Below are 18,802 nucleotides of genomic sequence, written 5' to 3' on the forward strand. Positions count from 1 at the left end.
AACATCAGAATCACCAGGAGGGCTTATTAGAACACAGCCAATTGTGTTTCTGATTCAGTAGGTCTGGTTGTTGTTTTAGGGGCCCCCAAATTTGCATTTCTAACAAGCTGCCACGTACTGCTTATGCTGCTGGTTTGGGGACCACACTTTGAGAACCACTGAGGAATATGAGAAATGGAATATTCCCTGACTTATCGGTAAACAAAGGATATCACAGTCATCAGTGATTAAAGCTACCATGGATGGTGAGCTGGTGAGCCCTGAAAAAACTCAGGATGTGAAAACACAAGGTACTGGCCCCAGACAACTGAGGTGCATATCAAAGGAATGATTTCAGTGAGCCAGACTCTTACATTTCCCATACATGAAAACCCACTAAATTCCTTAACTTGGGATATCTGGCTTTCTACATTCAGACTATCTGCCCTTTGTTGCAAAACTTCTATACAACCTGTCTCCTCCGATCAGTTCTCTTGGGGTTACTTGAGATGCTGCCTCCTGGGCTTGAAGTCACAAAAGTTCCCGCACAATAAAACATAACTCTCAACTTTTAGGTTGTGAATATTTTTTAAGTCCATAAATATTTGCTCTTTTTTCTAATGTTGCTCTTTTATGTTTATTGAAATGCTAAATTCATAACACTATTATATTGGACTTCCCCGTTGGCCCAGCGGTAAAGAATCTGCCTGCAATTCAGGAGACGTGAAGACACTGGTTTGACCTCTGAGTCAGGAAGATCCCCTGGAGGAGGAAATGGCAACTTACTCCAGTATTCTTGCCTAGAGAATCTCATGGACAGAGGAGCCTGGCAGGCTATATAGTCCACGGGGTTGCAAAGAGTTAGACATGACTGAGTGACTAAACAAAACAAAAATATTTACTCTTTTTTCTAATGTTTACTCTTTTTATGTTTATAGAAATGCTAAAATTCATAAGATTAAGATATTGAACTGTAAAACAAAGTACAAAGAATAGGGAATTTTCTATAGACAATAAAGCCTCTTGGACATTAAAGAATCTATGAGCAAGGGGGAGCATGACAAAGGTTAATAGAAAATGTCACTTCAATCCTTCAGCCACAGAAGCTACAGGTGAAACGGATTCAATGATATGGGGGAAGGAGCAACTCCTAAGCTGTTTTCACATTGGAATCACTTGGGAAAACAAAGATATTAGAGATCTTTAAATAGTCAATATTATTTTGTCAATAATGTTGCTTTCTGCTTTATGTTTAAAGGCACTATAAATCATAGAGAAATCACCATTCTTATTTTCCTTCCAGTCTACTATAAATCTTAAAAAAAAAACACTTTTCACTGGAAACAATGACAAACCTGTAATTTGGGCTGGACTTAGAGGCCCACTAACAGTAATCTGGGCTTTTTATGTTGTCGTTTAGTTGCTGAGTCACGTTTGACTCTTTTGTGACCCCATGGACTGTAGCCTGCCAGGTTCCTCGGGCCATGGGATTCTCCAGGCAAAAGTACCGGAGTGGTTTACAATTTCCTCCTTCAGGGGACATTCCTGACCCAGGGATCAAACCTGGGTCTCCTGCTTGGCAGGAGAATTCTTTACCATGGATTCACTGGGCTTTCTATATAGCCCTCCAGAAATTTAGTATCCCAGCTTTACATATTGTAAGAGCTGTGTTATGTGTTACAAATGAAAGGTTGACAAAGTTAAAAATACTCTCTGGCTCTGTAATGACTTTTCATTTTGGTCCCTCTTCATTTCCATTGAACATATAGTTTTGTTTGCCTTCCGGTGGATTCCTGCAGCTTTGCAGTCTTAGGAATCTGTCAACAGTGGTAGCAAAACAGCTTTTGCAAAATCCAAAGTACCCAAATTTAAAGTTTCTGACACTGATCAATTTGCTCTGGATGTTTAATTAGCTATATGAGGATTTAAAATGAATAGTCAACAAGCTCAAATATTTACTCAACTTGATTTTGCCTAAATGTTTTAAAATGGCAACTATTTTTCACCATTATCTCTTTTCCTGTTGTTTAGAAAAAGGAGGAGCATGACATAGGATTTTAAATGGGAAGATGGTTGAGGAGATAAAATGTTAACATTGATGATTTCTGGATGATGGCAGTATTGGTGGTTCTAACTATTTTAAAAATCTCTTTTAGTATTTTTTTCTTTTTTTTTAACCAAAAAGAGTATGACTGTAATAACCAGAAAAAAACATACCATTCAAAGAAGGAAATTTCTCCCAAACATGATTTTGAAAGTAATTGAAAATGAAATAGGACTTCCTAGAGTAATGGCTAATTCTTGGCCTTAGTGAAGAAATGTGCAAGGGAGTTATCAAAGACTAATAGCGTTATGTCAAAATGACCCAGTAGCCAACTTGAAGACAGATCACATTGGCCAAATAGGGTACAATTTAAGCACCAATAAGAGTATTAACTGCAATGAATTGAAACCTTCAAGTATTAATATATTAAAATGTATGAGTTTATGAATATACTACAAAACAGAGGAACATTGAGAAGAGCCATAGTAAGATCTATTTTAATTCAGTGTAAAAGAGAACTCTCTGTCAGTTTCTATGAATTCTGGTCAGAAAAGTCAGACCATATAAAAATGGAACAAGATAGCTCTGCATATAAAGAATACCCTGATGCTGGGTATTTTCATGCAGGCTAAAGAATGATTTCGAAGGAATGGTGTGGAGGAGGCATGAAAAGGATGGTTGATATAAAATAGCTCATAAAGATCTTTGAAATCTCAAGTTTCTATTATTCTTTAATATTTTCCCCTTTGGTATGAAATCAAAACTTGTTTAGGAATTAACTAAAACTCCCAGAAAGCCAAAATAAAGCAAAAAACCAAAACAATAAATACTGTAAAAAAAGTCTCCTACGGCTGGAGGAAGACCTGATGCAGAGTCCGTGTGTGGGTAAACAGATACTAAAAACAAACAAAACCCCAAACCCAAATAGTGTGCTGGGCCAGATCTTAAGAGCAAACATGTATATGGATGAGATGGGCAATCACTCAACAATCCTGATATGCTTAGAAAGAGTTGCTGCTGCTGCTGCTAAGTCGCCTCAGTCGTGTCTGACTCTGTGTGACCCCATAGACGGCAGCCCACCAGGCTCCCCCATCCCTGGGATTCTCCAGGCAAGAACACTGGAGTGGGTTGCCATTTCCTCCTCCAATGCATGAAAGTGAAAAGTGAAAGTGAAGTCGCTCAGTCGTCTCCAACTCTTCACAATCCCATGGACTGCAGCCCACCAGGCTCCTCCATCCATGGGATTTTCCAGGCAAGAGTACTGGAGTGGGGTACCATTGCCTTCTCCGTAGAAAGAGTTGAGTAGTTCCTAAACTATCAGAACATGGTGGATGCGTTGCAAAAGCTGAAGACAGACAGCGGTTGTATTCTCATAGGGTCATACCATGCATTCTTTCCTATGTCCCTATCCTGCCTTGAATTTCTGTGTGTCCTAGTGTTGACCTAAAAAAATATTAAAAACCTGAAAGTTGAGAGTTATGTTTCATTCAGTGGGAATTTTTAGGACTTCAAGGCCGGGAGACTGAATCTCAAGTAACCAGGAGAGAACTGCTCCAAGGAGGTGAGGAGCCAGGTTATATAGAAGTTTTGTTAACAAAGGGCAGGTGGTCTGAACATCTGAAGATTGTTGTCAATTAAAGAAAACTAGGTAACCTAACAAGGAATTCAGTTAACTTAATTCAAAAGGTAACTTAACTTAACTTTTCTTTGTATGGAAAGATGCAAGAGTCTGGGCTCACTGAAATCATTCCTTTCATACTCATCTCAGCTATCTGGGGCCAGTATCCTGTTCTCACATCCTGAGCTTCCTTCCTCAGGGCTCACCTAGGTAGTGGCCGCCATTCTGATGGCTGCTAGATCACAGGTACTCTCCTTCCTGAGTGCCCTTAGGGCTCACCAACGCACATTGGAGGGTTGCAGTCACTGATGACTGTGACTTCCTTGTTTACTGATATGGCAAGAAATATTCCATTTCTCACCCCTAATTTCCAGTATGTTATCAATGATGTCTCTCTCCAACCAGTTGAATAACTGATTGGCCAACAGTGGGAGGAATTTTGGGCTGTGTATGATGATACCATTGAGAATCCTGTAATCATTTAAAAATGGGCATTTCCTGTTTTTATTTTTTATGGAAACAGGCTAAGGCCCTAGAGAAGGCATAGACTTTATCCCCAGTGTAAATTGGCCAAGGAATAAACTTGCTGACTGAATCTCCCTCTGGGATGGAGAATATTCCAGTGCTCTGATATTCGCTACCCAGGTTATAATTTTAGTTATATCAATGTAAGAATGACAAGGAAACAAAATAATACCTTCAGCACACCTAGATTGGCTCCCCTCAAAGATGGAAGCACAGGGATGTTTAATGAAATTGCCATATGCAATTTCTTCAGGTAGGCTTCTATGATGGTCAGACTATTTTGATGTATATGTTTTGAAGATCTCAGAGATAAATGGTTAGGGCATAATGGTATTCATAACGACCTCCTCAAAATGTGCTATAGGAATTTTAGTGTTGGGTTAGTGTAAACTGACTAGGAGACCACTAAGATGGCCAGAATTGAGTCAGAGCTTCTCCTGAGATTGAATTAGACTGTAACTTGATTCAGTGAAAAATACACGAATTTCTCCCGTGTGCCTGTCCTTTAAAAGCACTATGTGATTTACCCTCATATAACTCATTGGGATACATATTTGTACATCCATTTTACAACTGAGAAACCTAAGTCTCAGAAGCAACTGGTCCAAACCACAGGGCCAATGTGGTATGAGCTGTGACCTAAAGTCCAACCCTCCTTCAAAGCCCTTACTCTTACACTATGGCAAACTGCCTCTAAACTATATCATATTTCATGTAGTGAACAACTGGCTTTTGTTACTATTTACCCAAGGACATAAAACTGCCATGCTGCTTGGTGGCCTCTGTAAAGATTCATGGAGACATCATATTTCCTATTTAGATACAAATTTATTAGTATCCAGTTAGGTACATATTTCCCATTATGTGCCAACATTTTAAAACATTTTACCAAGAAACCTAAATAAGATTACCTTTTTTGGTCCTAAAATCATTACTATAAATATCTTAGGAACAGTATTCCAGCTTTTCAAAGCATTCCTTTCAATATGACAATAGTTTAACTCCTACTCTTTTTTTTCACTTTCCTACTCTTAAGGACTGTGTCTTATCCACAAATTCCTTTGTAACTTCCATTATTTGAACTACCAGAATGACAATGATTTGAAACCCTTCCATGTTGCTGCAGGGCCATGTGGATATGTGGTTGTGTAGTGGGTTGAATGTTGTTGTTGAATGTAGTTGCTAAGTCATGTCTGACTCTTTGCAGCTCCATGGACTGTAGTCTGCCAGGCTCCTCTGTCCATGTGATTTTTCCCAGGCAAGAATACTGGAGTGGGTTTCCATTTCCTTCTCCAGAGGATCTTCCCAACCCAGGGATCGAACCTGTGCCTCCTGCATTGGCGAGTGAATTCTTTACCACTGAGCCACCCCCAAGCCCAATGGGTTGAATGGTGTCCCCCAGATTCATATCTACCAGGAAACTGAGAATGGGGCCGAGTTTGGAAGTAGGGTCTTTTCGAAAGTTATTAGTTAAGATGAAGTCATGCTGGGGTAGGCTGGACTCTAAATCCAGTGCAGATGTTTTCCTTAGAAGAGGAGAAGGAACACAGAGATATACAGAGAAGATCAAGGTGGAGTCATAGACTGGAGTGACAAGCTACAAGCCAAGCTACAAGCTGAGGAGAGCCAAAGCTTGCTGAGAGCCTCCAGAAGCTAGGAAGGGGTGAGGAAAGATTCTTCCCTAGAGCCTTCAGGGAGAACATGGCCTTGCTGACATGTGGATTTGGGGCTTCTAGCCTCCAGGACTGGAGAAGGCAATGGCACCCCACTCCAGTACTCTTGCCTGGAAAATCCCATGGATGGAGGAGCCTGGTAGGCTGCAGTCCATGGGGTTGCTAAGAGTCAGACACAACTGAAGTGACTTAGCAGCAGCAGGAGCCTCCAGGACTGTGAGAGAATAGATCTGTGTTGTTTCTAAGCCACCAAGTTTGTGGTAATTTGTATGGCAGCCCTAGGAAACTAATACAGTGGTTTATGCTGAGTTTCCTTCCTACTGGTTTTACACTGGCAGAAAACACTTCAGCAATCACTACCATAAGTAAATTACCTCTATAGGGGACTTAATTAGAGTAGAACAATGTTACATTATTTGGTTTTATATGGTGCCTTTCATACATATGTTTCCTGAAGCTGTTTTACTAAGTACTGTGTTAAAGTGAAAATGACTGTGAAGCTATTGTATTATGAACCTTTCAATAGTGGACTCAGAGCATTAGGCATGAACAGCTGTCATTATGGAAGAAACAGAAAGGCTTGAAAGTGGAGTGATAATGTCCCACTACTGTTGCTAAGTTGCATCCATTTTTAAACTTCCAAAGAATAAGTGATCTGGAGAAGGAAATGGCAACCCACTCCAGTAGTCTTGCCTGGAGAATCCCATGGACAAAGGAGCCTGGTGGGCTACAATGCGTGGGGGTCACAAACAGCTGGACACGACTGAGTGACTAACACACACAAGGTGTCATATCTAAAAAGACAAGCCCGGAGTGAAGGGAAAGATAGAACATCTAACCCTTGACCCTGGTAGAGCACCTGAGAATTAACAAAATCTGAAAATAACACCAAATTTGAAGCAAATATAATGGAATACATATGTATATCTTTTGTAGCTTCTGATATGTTAGGGGTGGGAAAGAGTCACTAAGAGAGACTTTTCTAAAGAGGGAAGTGAGCAATGGTCAATTTTCACCAATGGGAGACTGACCCTACAGGGATCCACACTGAACTGAGGATCCACACTGAATCTTTGGGCTGTCTTTCCATGGGTGTAGGATGCATGTCCTTACTAGTTTAGCAAAATTCAGAAGCGAAATCATGGCCCATTTGTTGGGGGAAAAAAAAGAGTTAACACAGCAGTCCTGAGATGGCTGTCTTTAATAGGCCTGCTTCCTAGGTTGGTCCTTGGCTGGCATCTGGGAACTTGAACTTTGGTGGGAGGGTTTCCACCATTCCCAGAAACAATAAGGATGGCTCACTCCCTAAACTGTTTGTAAAAATACTATGGATTATGCTGAACAGAATCTTTTTGGGAGTCTAGAAGCTGGCTTCATGCTAGGCAGACGGTGCCTATGTGACCAGTCCCCAATAAAAGTCTTATGCACTCTGTGTCTAATGGGCTTCTATGAAAAATAGCATTTCACACATGCGGCCACAGCTGATTGCTGGGGGAATTAAGCATGAACTGTGTGACCCCACCAGGAGAAGACCCTTGCAACCTTGTGCCTGGTCTCCCCTGGCCTTTGCCCATGTGCCTTTTCCCTTTGCTTTTTATCCTTTTTTTGTAATGAATCTTAGCCATGACCATATCCTGAGTCATGTGAATCCTCCTAATGGATCATTGAACCTGGGGTTGGTCTTGGGACCCTGACATACCAGCTCCTCCACAATATCAGTCAACAGCTCCATCTGAGCACTCCCTTTCACTCCCCAGTGGTGCCCTCAGATTATATGATACTCAACTGAGACTTAGCTAAAGAGGACTCACCCATGATATATGCTGTATATATTGGCTATGTTGTTGTTCAGTCGCCTAGTCATGTCCGACTCTTTGCAACCCCATGGACTGCAGCATGCCAGGCCTCTCTGTCCCTTACCATCTCCCGAAGTTTGCCCAAGTTCTTGTCCATTGTATCAGTGATGCCATACAGCCATCTCATCCTCTGATGCCCTCTTCTCCTGCCCTCAATCTTTCCAGGCATCAGGGACTTTTCCAATGAGTCAGCTGTATATATATTGGCTGTATCACATGGCATGCAGGGGCCTTAGTTCCCTAACCAGGGATCGAACCCATGCCTCTGGAGTCTTGACCACTAGACTACAAGGGAAGTCTCCTGTCCCCCTCACCCACTACATTTTGACAAGTGAACAGGTTTAATTATTGTAATCAAATCAGAAAAGAGCAATGGGGCTTCCCTTGTGGCTCAGCGATAAAGAATCGGCCTGCAATGCAGGAGCTGCCGGAGATGCAGGTTTGACCCAGGTTAGGAAGATCCCCTGGAGCAGGGCATGGCAAGCCACTCCAGAATTCTTGCCTGCAGCATCCCATGGACAGAGGAGCCTGGCAGGCAGGCTACAGTCCAGAGGGTCACAAAGAGTCGGACACGACTGAAGCAACCTAGCATGCATGCAAGAAAAGAGCAATACATTTTATTTTGAATGTATTTAGGTCTTTACTTCTTGATCTGGTTTTTCCTTCTTTTGGTGGCTTAGACAGGACCAGCTTGTAAGGGTACATTGTTTTTTAAATTTGCAAGTTAAAACTATGTTTATTTGCTGATATAAAAACGTTGCTGGCTGTCCTTCTGTTCTCCAGTGCATCAAACTTGTTCTTGCCTGAAGCTTTTGTACCAGCAGCTCTTCCTGTCTGAGACGCTTTCCCTATAGCCTTGAATACCTCGCTCTATCTTTTCAGTGAGCACTCCCCTTAACAGTCACCTCCTCAGAGAGGCCTTCCCTGACCACCCACTCTAAGGGAGCCCCCACTCTACCCACAGATCCCCCTGCTTTGACTTCATCATAGCACTTATTTCAACCCTCTATGGTATTCATGCTTTATTTTTTGTTTACTGAAAGCCTCCTCCCTCTAGAATATAATTTCCACTTGAAAAAGTATTTTGTTTGATTTGATCAGCATTTTATTCTCAGTGCTAAACCAACACCTGGAAGAAAAATCAGGCATTCGGTAAATATTTTTGAATAAATGAATAATTAAATCATTTGATTAAATAAATGACATTTTGGAAATTGCACTTAACAGTTTTCAGGACACTGGCCCAATTTGCTTTATTTCTGTTTTCTGTTGCCATATTCAGTATTTTCCCCATCAGGTTTTTTTCACCAGGCCCCCAAAGCAGCCAGGCAGGCAGATTAGTGAAGCAACACTGTCAATCAACGTCAGCTGTACGCTTGCCTCAATTCCACCTGTGGCGGATTCATTTTGATATTTGGCAAATCTAATACAGTTATGTAAAGTTTAAAAATAAAATAAAATTAAAAAAAAAAAAAAAAAAAGAAAAAAAAAAAAAAATAAAAAAATAAATCCTTTTTGACATTAAAAAAAAAAAAAAAAAATAAAGATTAAGTGAGATTCAGTACATAAAAAAAAAAAAAAATAAAAAAAAAAAAAAAAAAAATAAACACATCCAATCTCTTTGCATCTTTCAGAGTTTAACTGCTACAAAAAGTAAGGAGACAATTGCAATGGGTTGTACTGTGCATATTGGCAGGGTCGATGCCATTAAGATTCACTTCCTTACTTCTCCTGTTCAATTACTTCTGTGCAAGGCGGTGGATTTTCCTTGTCTTCTTCAATTTAGACTTAGCGAATTTCTGAATCTCAGCCATATCTTGTTTGTCAGGTATTTGGGCAGATGAAGCAGTGATGGGGTGCACAAAAGAGTCAGATTTCCACAGTATCTACTCTACCCACCCCCCATTTCTGACATCTCCATCACCCATTCCAGCCTCTTATGATATTGCACTGCCCTAATTTTCCTTGTACTTAACAATGTACTCCTGTCCCTCCCTAAGTGTACCTGTCCTTGAGGTTTGCTGCTGCTGCTGCTGCTGCTAAGTCACTTCAGTCGTGTCCGACTCTGTGCGACCCCATAGACAGCAGCCCACCAGGCTCCCCCGTCCCTGGGATTCTCTAGGCAAGAATACTGCAGTGGGTTGCCATTTCCTTCTCCAATGCATGAAAGTGAAAAGTCAAAGTGAAGTCGCTCAGTCGTCTCCGACTCTTAGCGACCCCATGGACTGCAGCCTACCAGGCTCCTCTGTCCATGGGATTTTCCAGGCAAGAGTACTGGAGTGGGGTGCCATTGCCTTCTCTGGTCCTTGAGGTTTCAGTTCAGTTCAGTTCACTCAGTCGTGTCCGACTCTTTGCGACCCCATGAATTGCAGCACGCCAGGCCTCCCGGTCCATCAGCAACTCCCGGAGTTCACTCAGACTCACGTCCATCGAGTCAGTGATGCCACCGAGCCATCCCATCCTCTGTCGTCCCCTTCTCCTCCTGCCCCCAATTCCTCCCAGCATCAGAGTCTTTTCCAATGAGTCAACTCTTCGCATGAGGTGGCCAAAGTACTGGAGTTTCAGCTTCAGCATCATTCCCTCCAGAGAAATCCCAGGGCTGATCTCCTTCAGAATGGACTGGTTGGATCTCCTTGCAGTCCAAGGGACTCTCAAGAGTCTTCTCCAATACCATAGTTCAAAAGCATCAATTCTTCGGTACTCAGTCTGCAATTCTCCCACAATGAGACGTGCGTGCTTAGTTGCTCAGTCATGTACAACCCTTTGCAACCCCGTGAACTGTAGCCTGCCAGGCTCCTCTGTCCATCGGGATTCTCCAGGCAAGAATACTGGAGTGGGTTGCCATGCCCTCCTTCAGGGGATCTTCCCAACTCAGGGATCAAACCCAAGTCTCTTGTGTCTTGCATTGGCAGATGGGTTCTTTACCACTAGCAGAACTTGTGAGCAGATTGTTTTTCCCAGGATCTGTGTAGAGCTCCTCTAACAAAGGACTTCCAGTGGCAATTGTTGTGTGGTGAGCAAGCACAGAAAAGAACATGTTTACACTCGTCCTCCGCTTTCAACCCATGCTTGGCTATTTGTCTCTTGCTTTGGAGGTCCTGCCCACTCCCCTGATTGCTAGGCCCTGACCTCTTTCTGGCTACCGATCTGCACTTCTGCACTCCTTCACTCTCTATTGAATGCTCATCTATTTCTCCAACTGTACCTTCTTCCAACCACTAGTTCACATGTGACACTCACTGTCATTCACTTTGTCCTATATAGAGGATCCCCACTGAAACTTCTTTCCTGGTTGTGTCCCTGGCTTCATCCCCTAACCAGCTTGTAATATTATTCTGGAACAAAGCATATTTCACTCTGGTGGAAACAGAATTATTAGGCAAATAGAATTCTAACCAGTGACAGCATATTTAGAAGAAAAACTCTTTTATGTTTATTTATTCTTCTTGTCCCTTGCATCCAGAAGATGAACACAACACGGCTTAATACTAACACTGTCTCATCTGAAATAACATAACTAAAAGTTTTAAAGATGAGTTATTTCAAATCTCTTCAGCAATTCAAATGAGGTGGATTCTTTAGTACATACTAGGGTAGCGGCCATAAAAAGCAGGCAGTGTCTGCAGGGAGTTGCTTTATGACATATCGTTTTCAGAAAATAATCATTAGTCTTTCATATCAAGTGTGAGATATTTAAACAAAGACATTTGCTCTGTGTTTCTCTATCAGGCATGATACAATGGTGAGAACACTGCATGGGGAGTCAGAGGCCCTATGTTTCAGTCTCTAATTATAGTATAGTGATTCAGAGCCTTTTCTCACCTCTACTTTCATCCAGGTAGGGCTGAGCTACTTAGTAGTTGCTGATAGAATGTGAGTGGAAGTGATTGTGCTGCTTCCCTGCTAAGGTGGCTTTGAAGTGAGCATCCTGTCCCCAGGCACTCTTCCCTAGCACCTGGCTGGATGTTGACACCCAGGATAACCTTGGAGGCCACATATTGAAGACAGCAGAGCCATTTTCATCCCCAGTCCCTAAATGGCCACATAAATAATCACTCCTTCCGTCTTATCAGGAACATTTGTACTATGTTAAGCTACTGACATTTTGAGATTTTTGTCTTATAGTAGCTAGTATGTCCCTAATAAAGTTGTTTCACTTCTTTATGCCAATCTGGGTTTTTATAAGGATTAAATGAGTCAGAACAATGCCTTACACATAATAAATGTCCAATAAATGTTAGCCCTCAATATTACTTCCTGCTCTGATGCTAGCAGGTTATGGGTCTTTGAACATGTCAATTTCCCTGGCCTTCCATTTCTTCAGCTGAAAAACATAAGAGTCATGCTTGATGACTAAATCTCCTGGAGTTTGAAATTCTATAATCAGAAGCCTCTTCAAATTGCTAAGAAAAAAAAAAGAAAATTAACCCAAGGAAAGTGGCCAGAAGATGAGAGAAATTCATTCAGGACATCAGGTAAAAAGGTAAAGAACAAAAACAGAACAGTCCAAAGGATGCTGAGAGGGAAAACCGCTAGTTAAAGAGAAGCATATTTTCTTTTTAAGATGTATCCATAAATTGTGAAATAAGCTTCCAAGAGAAGATTTACAAACCGGGCTGTATCTGTGAGACTTTCATTCACACCCAAATGAATATCGTCCGTAGTAAGAAAACAAGGGTGTCCTCCCAGAAGTGCAAAGCCTGCAGTAAAAGAGAGAGAAGAAAGGCTTTTTGAAAAAAAAAGAATTAAAGTAGCAAACAAAATCATGAGGTCTCAGCACCATCTCAATTGAAAAGTCAAAATCTTTCAATCTCACCAGCCTCTCTCATAGGGAATTCCCAGGGAAAGCAAAATGAGGAGCTGAGAGAAGGATATGAGATTTTCTGTACTAGCACTTAACTCTCCTTCAGATGTGTGACCATCTCTCCACCATCTTTTCAGAACTGTGTGATTATGGGCCATTGTTCCTTTCTGGAGGCTATACCTCATTTTTAATCTTAAAATATATAAGTGATGTCCACCAGGAAAATGGGAACATCAACTGTAGTATGGGATGTCAGGGATGGCAATGGAACACTGCTCAGTAATTAAAAGAAATGAACTGTACACACAACATGGATGAATCTCACAAACATTGTGCTGAATGAAAGAAGCTAGACACAAAAGAGTACATAATGTATAATTCCATTCATATGAAGTTCTACAATGGGTGAAACAAACATAGAGTGGCTGAAATTAAAACACTTGTTGCTTCTGGAGAGGGTGATTGGCTGGGAAAGAGCATTGGTGAACTTTCTGGGGTAACAAAAGTACTTTATTCCTTGACAGAGATGGTAAGGTTACATACCAATACATGGGTATATGTATTCTTCAATACTTACTGAATTGCACACACTTAAGGTCTGTGCATTTTCCTATATATACATTATACCTTTATAAAAAATTGAAAATAAAGTGAGCATTGAAATGGCAGTTTCAGTTCTCTAAAAATAAGCAAGATCGAACTTCTCTGGTGGTCCAGTTGTTCAGAATCCATCTGCCAATGCAGAGGACATGATTTCAATCCCTGGTCTGGGAAGATCCCACATGCTGTGAGGCAAGTAAGCCCATGCGCCACAACTACTGAGCCTGCACTTTAGAGCCCGTGAGCCACAACTACTGAAGCCCATGTACCTAGAGCCTGTGCTCTGCAACAAGAGAAGCCACCACGCTGGGGAGTAGTGGTGAGTGCTGTGGCCACTGTGATGGCCTTTATGGAGCAATGAAGACCTAGCCCAGCCAAAAATAAATAAAATTTCAAAAGTTAGTGAGATCAAAGGTCATGCAACTGTTTTATTTATCCTCCAACCAAGACAGAGCTAAGCACCACTTACATATTACCCTCGCCACTTTTCAACCCTCCATGAAATGTGAGATTACTGCAGACTTCTAAGCAGATGAAGCTGGCCCCTTTCCCACCCTCATAGCACATCCCATTGGTCTGGGAGGATGACAGACAGGGGTCTGCCTCAAGCCATAGCTAAACTCTGTGGGAACAAGGAGAACCCTTTTATCACACACCCTGGGGCAATATTATGGGAAATGATGACATCCAATCAGAACTTTACTCTCTCATCTGAGACAGGTTCAATAGGCAGGCTTTCTTAGATATATATACATATACAATGTAAAGGTATAATTACAAGATAGAGATTTGTCTGAGGGAGTTTGCAAACATTACTTTTTCCCTCCTTGGAAACATTACTTTTTTACCTAACTTGTCTTTTGGGAAATATGCAACAGTCGCAATTTTCTAATCCTACCTGTTTCCTGTGAGAAAGAGAGAAATCATTAATTGCACGGAGAATTGTGTGATAAGGAGTATTAGACCTATAACAGAAACTCAACCCAAAGTCTCATGAAACAACCCAGTGAAGCCTTAACACATTTTTCTTTTTGCATTCCACAGTGAATTTTTTTTTTTAATTTTAGAAAGAACATTCAAACTACTGCACAATTGCACTCATCTCGCACACTAGCAAAGTAATGCTCAAAATTCTCCAAGCTAGGCTTCAACAGTACATGAACTGAAAACTTCCAGATGTTCAAGCTGGATTTAGAAAAGGCAGAGGAACCAGAGATCAAATTGCCAACATCCATTCGATCATAGAAAAAGCAAGAGAGTTCCATAAAAACATCTACTTCTGCTTTATTGGCTACACGAAAGCCTTTGACTGTGTTGATCACAACAAACTGTGGAAAATTCTTCAAGAGATGGGACAACCAGACCACCTTACCTGCCTCCTGAGAAATCTGTGTGCAGATCAAGAAGGAACAGTTAGAACTGGACATGGAACAATGGACTGGTTCCAAATTGGGAAAGGAGTACGTCAAGGCTGTATATTGTCACTTTGCTTATTTAAATTATATGCAGAGTACATCATGCAAAATGCCAGGCTGGATGAAGCACAAGCTGGAATCAAGATTGCTGGGAGAAATATCAATAACCTCAGATATACAGATGATCCCACCCTTATGGCAGAAAGCAAAGAGGAACTAAAGAGCCTCTTGATGAGAGTGAAAGAGGAGAGTGAAAAAGCTGGCCTAAAACTCAACATTCAAAAAACTAAGATCATGGCATCTGGTCCCATCACTTCATGGCAAATAGATGGGGAAACAATGGAAACAGTGACAGACTTTATTTTGGGGGGCTCCAAATTCACTGCAGATGGTGACTGCAGCCATGAAATTAAAAGATGCATGATCCTTGGAAGAAAAGCTATGACCAACCTAGACAGCATATTAAAAAGCAAAAAGCAGAGACATTACTTTGCTGACAAAGGTTCGTCTAGTCAAAGCTATGGTTTTTCTAGCAGTCATGTACGGATGTGAGAGGTGGACCATAAAGAAAGCTGAGTGCCAAAGAATTGATGCTTTTGAACTGTGGTGTTGGAGAAGACTCTTGCGAGTCCCTCGGACTGCAAGGAGATCAAACCAGTCAATCCTAAAGGAAATCAGTTCTGAATATTCTCTGAAAGGACTGATGCTGATGCTGAAGCTGAAGCACCAATACTTTGGCCACCTGATGTGAAGAACTGACTCATTGGGAAAGAACCTGATTCTGGGCAAGATTGAAGGCAGGAGGAAAAGGGGACAACAGAGGATGAGATAGCTGGATGGCATCATTGACTCAATGGACATGAGTTTGAGCAATCTCCAGGAGTTGGTGATAGACAGGGAAGCCTAGTGTGCTGCAGTCCATGGGGCCACAAAGAGTCGGACATGACTTGAGTGACTGAGCTGACTGACTGACTATGACTTGAGTGACTGAACTGATGACTGACTTCTAGGTATCTCTGTCACATCTCACTCCCATACTCCAAACTAATACCCAGTGGCCTCTTCATCATCTTTGCTGTGTGTCTAATAGACATCCCAAACTCCACACTTCTAAAACACTTCTAAAACTGAACTCCTGATCTTCGTCTCCATCCTGCCTGATTGGCTCTATCCTGCTCCATCCTGCTGACAGTTGCTCAGATGGAAACCTTGAAGTCATCCTTCACACCTCTCTTTTACCCGATACATCAGGAATCTTGTTGACTCTCCCTGCAAAATATTTCCCGAATCTAGCCCTCTTATCTGGCCCAAATCTGCCATCACCATGGCCCCAGCCTCTATATACTGTACCTACCTGTTGACAGCTTTCACTGCTTCTATCTTATTTCCACCCCTGAAAAGTGAAAGTGAAAGTCTATCAGTCATGTCTGACTCTTTGCGACCCCATGGACTGTATAGTCCATGGAATTCTCCACCCCTAGTGCCCCAGTTTGGAGAAGGCAATGGCACCCCACTCCAGTACTCTTGCCTGGAAAATCCCATGGATGGAGGAGCCTGGTGGGCTGCAGTCCATGGGGCTGCTAAGAGTTGGACACGACTGAGCGACTTCACTTTCACTTTTCACTTTCCTGCATTGGAGAAGGAAATGGCAACCCACTCCAGTGTTCTTGCCTGGAGAATCCCAGGGAGGGGAGAGCCTGGTGGGCTGCTGTCTATGGGGTCACACAGAGTTGGACATGACTGAAGCGACTTAGCAGCAGCAGCAGCAGCAGTGCCCCAGTTTATTCTCAACAGAGCAGAGAGATCCATTTAAAATGGAAGTTAGGAGCATCCCTTGTGATCCAATGGTTAAGACTCCTCACTTCCAATGCAAGAAGCATGGGTCTGATCCCTGTTTGGGTAACTAAGAGCTCATATGCTGAACTAAGGCCTCACATACTGTGTGGCATGGCCAAGAAAATAAATTTTCTTTTTAATTTTTTAATTTAATAAATAAAATGCAAGTTAGACAATGTTCTTCCTCTTTTCAAAACCCTCCAAAGATTCCTCTGTTTACTCAGAGTAAAAGGCAAAGTCCAAATAATAGGATACATATCTTTCCCTCACTTGCAGGCAGTCTTGTCTTTATTGAGAGCATTGATCACCATCCACCATGATATATCATTCACTTACAATTTATTATGTCTATTGTTTATTGTCCGCATACCAACTAGAATTTCAGCTCCATGAAGGCAGGGATTTTCCTATCTTTTATTCACTGATAAGTTATAGCCAAGCAGAACCCTTATGGGGCCTTCAGGGAAAAGCCTTCCCCTGTATGCTCTGCTTTAGGTCCTCTCTGAAGTACCTAGGTAATGGTATTTGATGCACATTTCCTGAGTTGTTCTGCAGATGTAAAAAGCCATCCTCTCTCCAACAAAGGGAAGGTGTTAAGTACTTGAAGATCTTGAATACAAAGCCCCAGGCCTCCTGGAGCCTAAAGATTGGTAAAGCTTGTGACATCTCCCTGCTCCCTCACCATCAGCCAGTCAGAGAACCCTGCACAAGCTAATCACAGACCTTGTGACCCCCGCTTCTGCACCTGGCTTTTAAAAATGCTTTGCTGAAACCCTTCTGGGACCTCAGGGCGTTTAGGGCATCATCCACCCTTCTCCTTGCATGGTTCTGCAATAAACCTTTCCCTGTTCCGAACTCTGACCTTTCAGTTTGTTTGGCTCACCGTGCATTGGGCACACAAGCTTTGCACTAACAATATCAGTCTCAAGAACCTAGAATAAATATGGGCACATAGTAAGTGGCTTCCCTGGTGGCTCAGATCAAGAATCAATCTGCGATGAGGGAGACCTGGGTTCGATCCCTAGTTTGAGAAGATCCCCTGGAAAAGGGAATGTCAACCCACTCCAGTGTTCTTGCCTGGAGAATCCCATGCACAGAGGAGCCTGGCGGGTGGCAAAGAGTTGGACACTACTGAGCAGCTAACATTTTCAGTTTTTTCTTTCACATAGTAAGTATTCAACACAAACTTGTTGAAGAAACGTAGGAAGGATTTTGACTCTGGGGAGAGAACCCATTCTTCTTACTTGCAAACGTCTCCTACTTTTGTAAATGGACTTTTCTATTATCTGTTAAATGAGCTAATAGGATTTTGTGATGATTATAATTATGAATCACTCTTGAGCACTTAATCTGTTTCTAAACAAGGGAAATCACCTAAACAAATATGAATACTGCATATTCATCAAGAAAGTATTTATTATGCCCCTACTATGTGCCTGGCATAGGGAAATGCCACTGAGGGTTGGGGGCTGTGGAGGAAGGTTTCAGTTTAAGACCTCCTGGCTGGTCTACTTGAAGTCATGCTCTTACTTGGACTAGAAGTCATTTTGCTAACAATCCAGGTTTAGCTTGTTGTGTTTTCATTTTTTTCTTTGTGCTATAAAGAAGGTTCACATCAAATCTGGACTTAGCTGATAGGGGTAGGAAGAAAGGTCACAGAAAGTGTTAGGAAATAGCAGCGGAAGCTCTGACAGAAAAATGTAGCCTGCCATATCAGCAAACAAAGGATGCTGTGGCTGTCAAGCCATCAGCCACTACCACTGCCCCAAGTGTGAGCCTTGAGGAAACTCGGGATGAAGACAAAAAGGCTGCCCACTCCCAAGCCCTCAGCCGCTGCAGCCACCCCAACAGTGCACCCTGAGGGGACTCGGGATGGGAAAGAACAGGATGAGTGCTCAGTCACTTCAGTCCCGTCCGACTCTTTGTGACCCCATGGACTGTAGCCCGCCAGGCTTCTCTGTCCATGGGAATTCTCCAGGCAAGAATACTGGAGTAGGTTGCCATGCCCTCCTCCAAGGGATCTTCCCAACCAAGGGATCAAACCTGTGCCTCCTGTGTCTCCTGCATTGCAGGTGGGTTCTTCACCCAATGAGCCACCATAAAAGCCTAAGGACAGGATACTGGTGCTGGATAGCTAAGATGCATATCAAAGGAATGATTTCCATGAGCCCAGACTCTGGTAATACATAGAAAAGCTCTTCCAATACATAGAAAAAAACTAAATTCATTAACTTGAGATGTCTGGTTTCTTTCATTAATGGTAATCGTTCAATGTTCCAACGACCTGGTTTTAAGTTCAGAATTCCTATGTATCCTGGCTGTTCCCTGACCTCTTCTGAGCAGTCCCTCAGAGCTAACTGAGAGACTGCCTCCCGGGCTTCAGTCCTCAGCAAGTCCACTGAATAAAACATAATTCTCAACTTTCAGTTTGTGGAATATTTTTCAGTTGGCA

General features: G+C 42.2%; 1 protein-coding gene across 1 annotated transcript in view; it reads right to left on the reverse strand.

Annotated features, from left to right (window-relative positions):
* Positions 1-18,802, reverse strand: part of OTC (ornithine transcarbamylase) — a 73,466-nt gene that overhangs the window by 32,395 nt on the left and 22,269 nt on the right. Inside the window, exon 4 of the mRNA XM_055565009.1 lies at positions 12,308-12,395. Coding sequence (XP_055420984.1) covers positions 12,308-12,395 — 88 coding nt within the window. The remainder of the gene's footprint in view (positions 1-12,307; positions 12,396-18,802) is intronic.

Source organism: Bubalus kerabau, chromosome X (genome assembly GCF_029407905.1).
Source record: "Bubalus kerabau isolate K-KA32 ecotype Philippines breed swamp buffalo chromosome X, PCC_UOA_SB_1v2, whole genome shotgun sequence".
Lineage (NCBI taxonomy): Eukaryota > Metazoa > Chordata > Mammalia > Artiodactyla > Bovidae > Bubalus > Bubalus kerabau.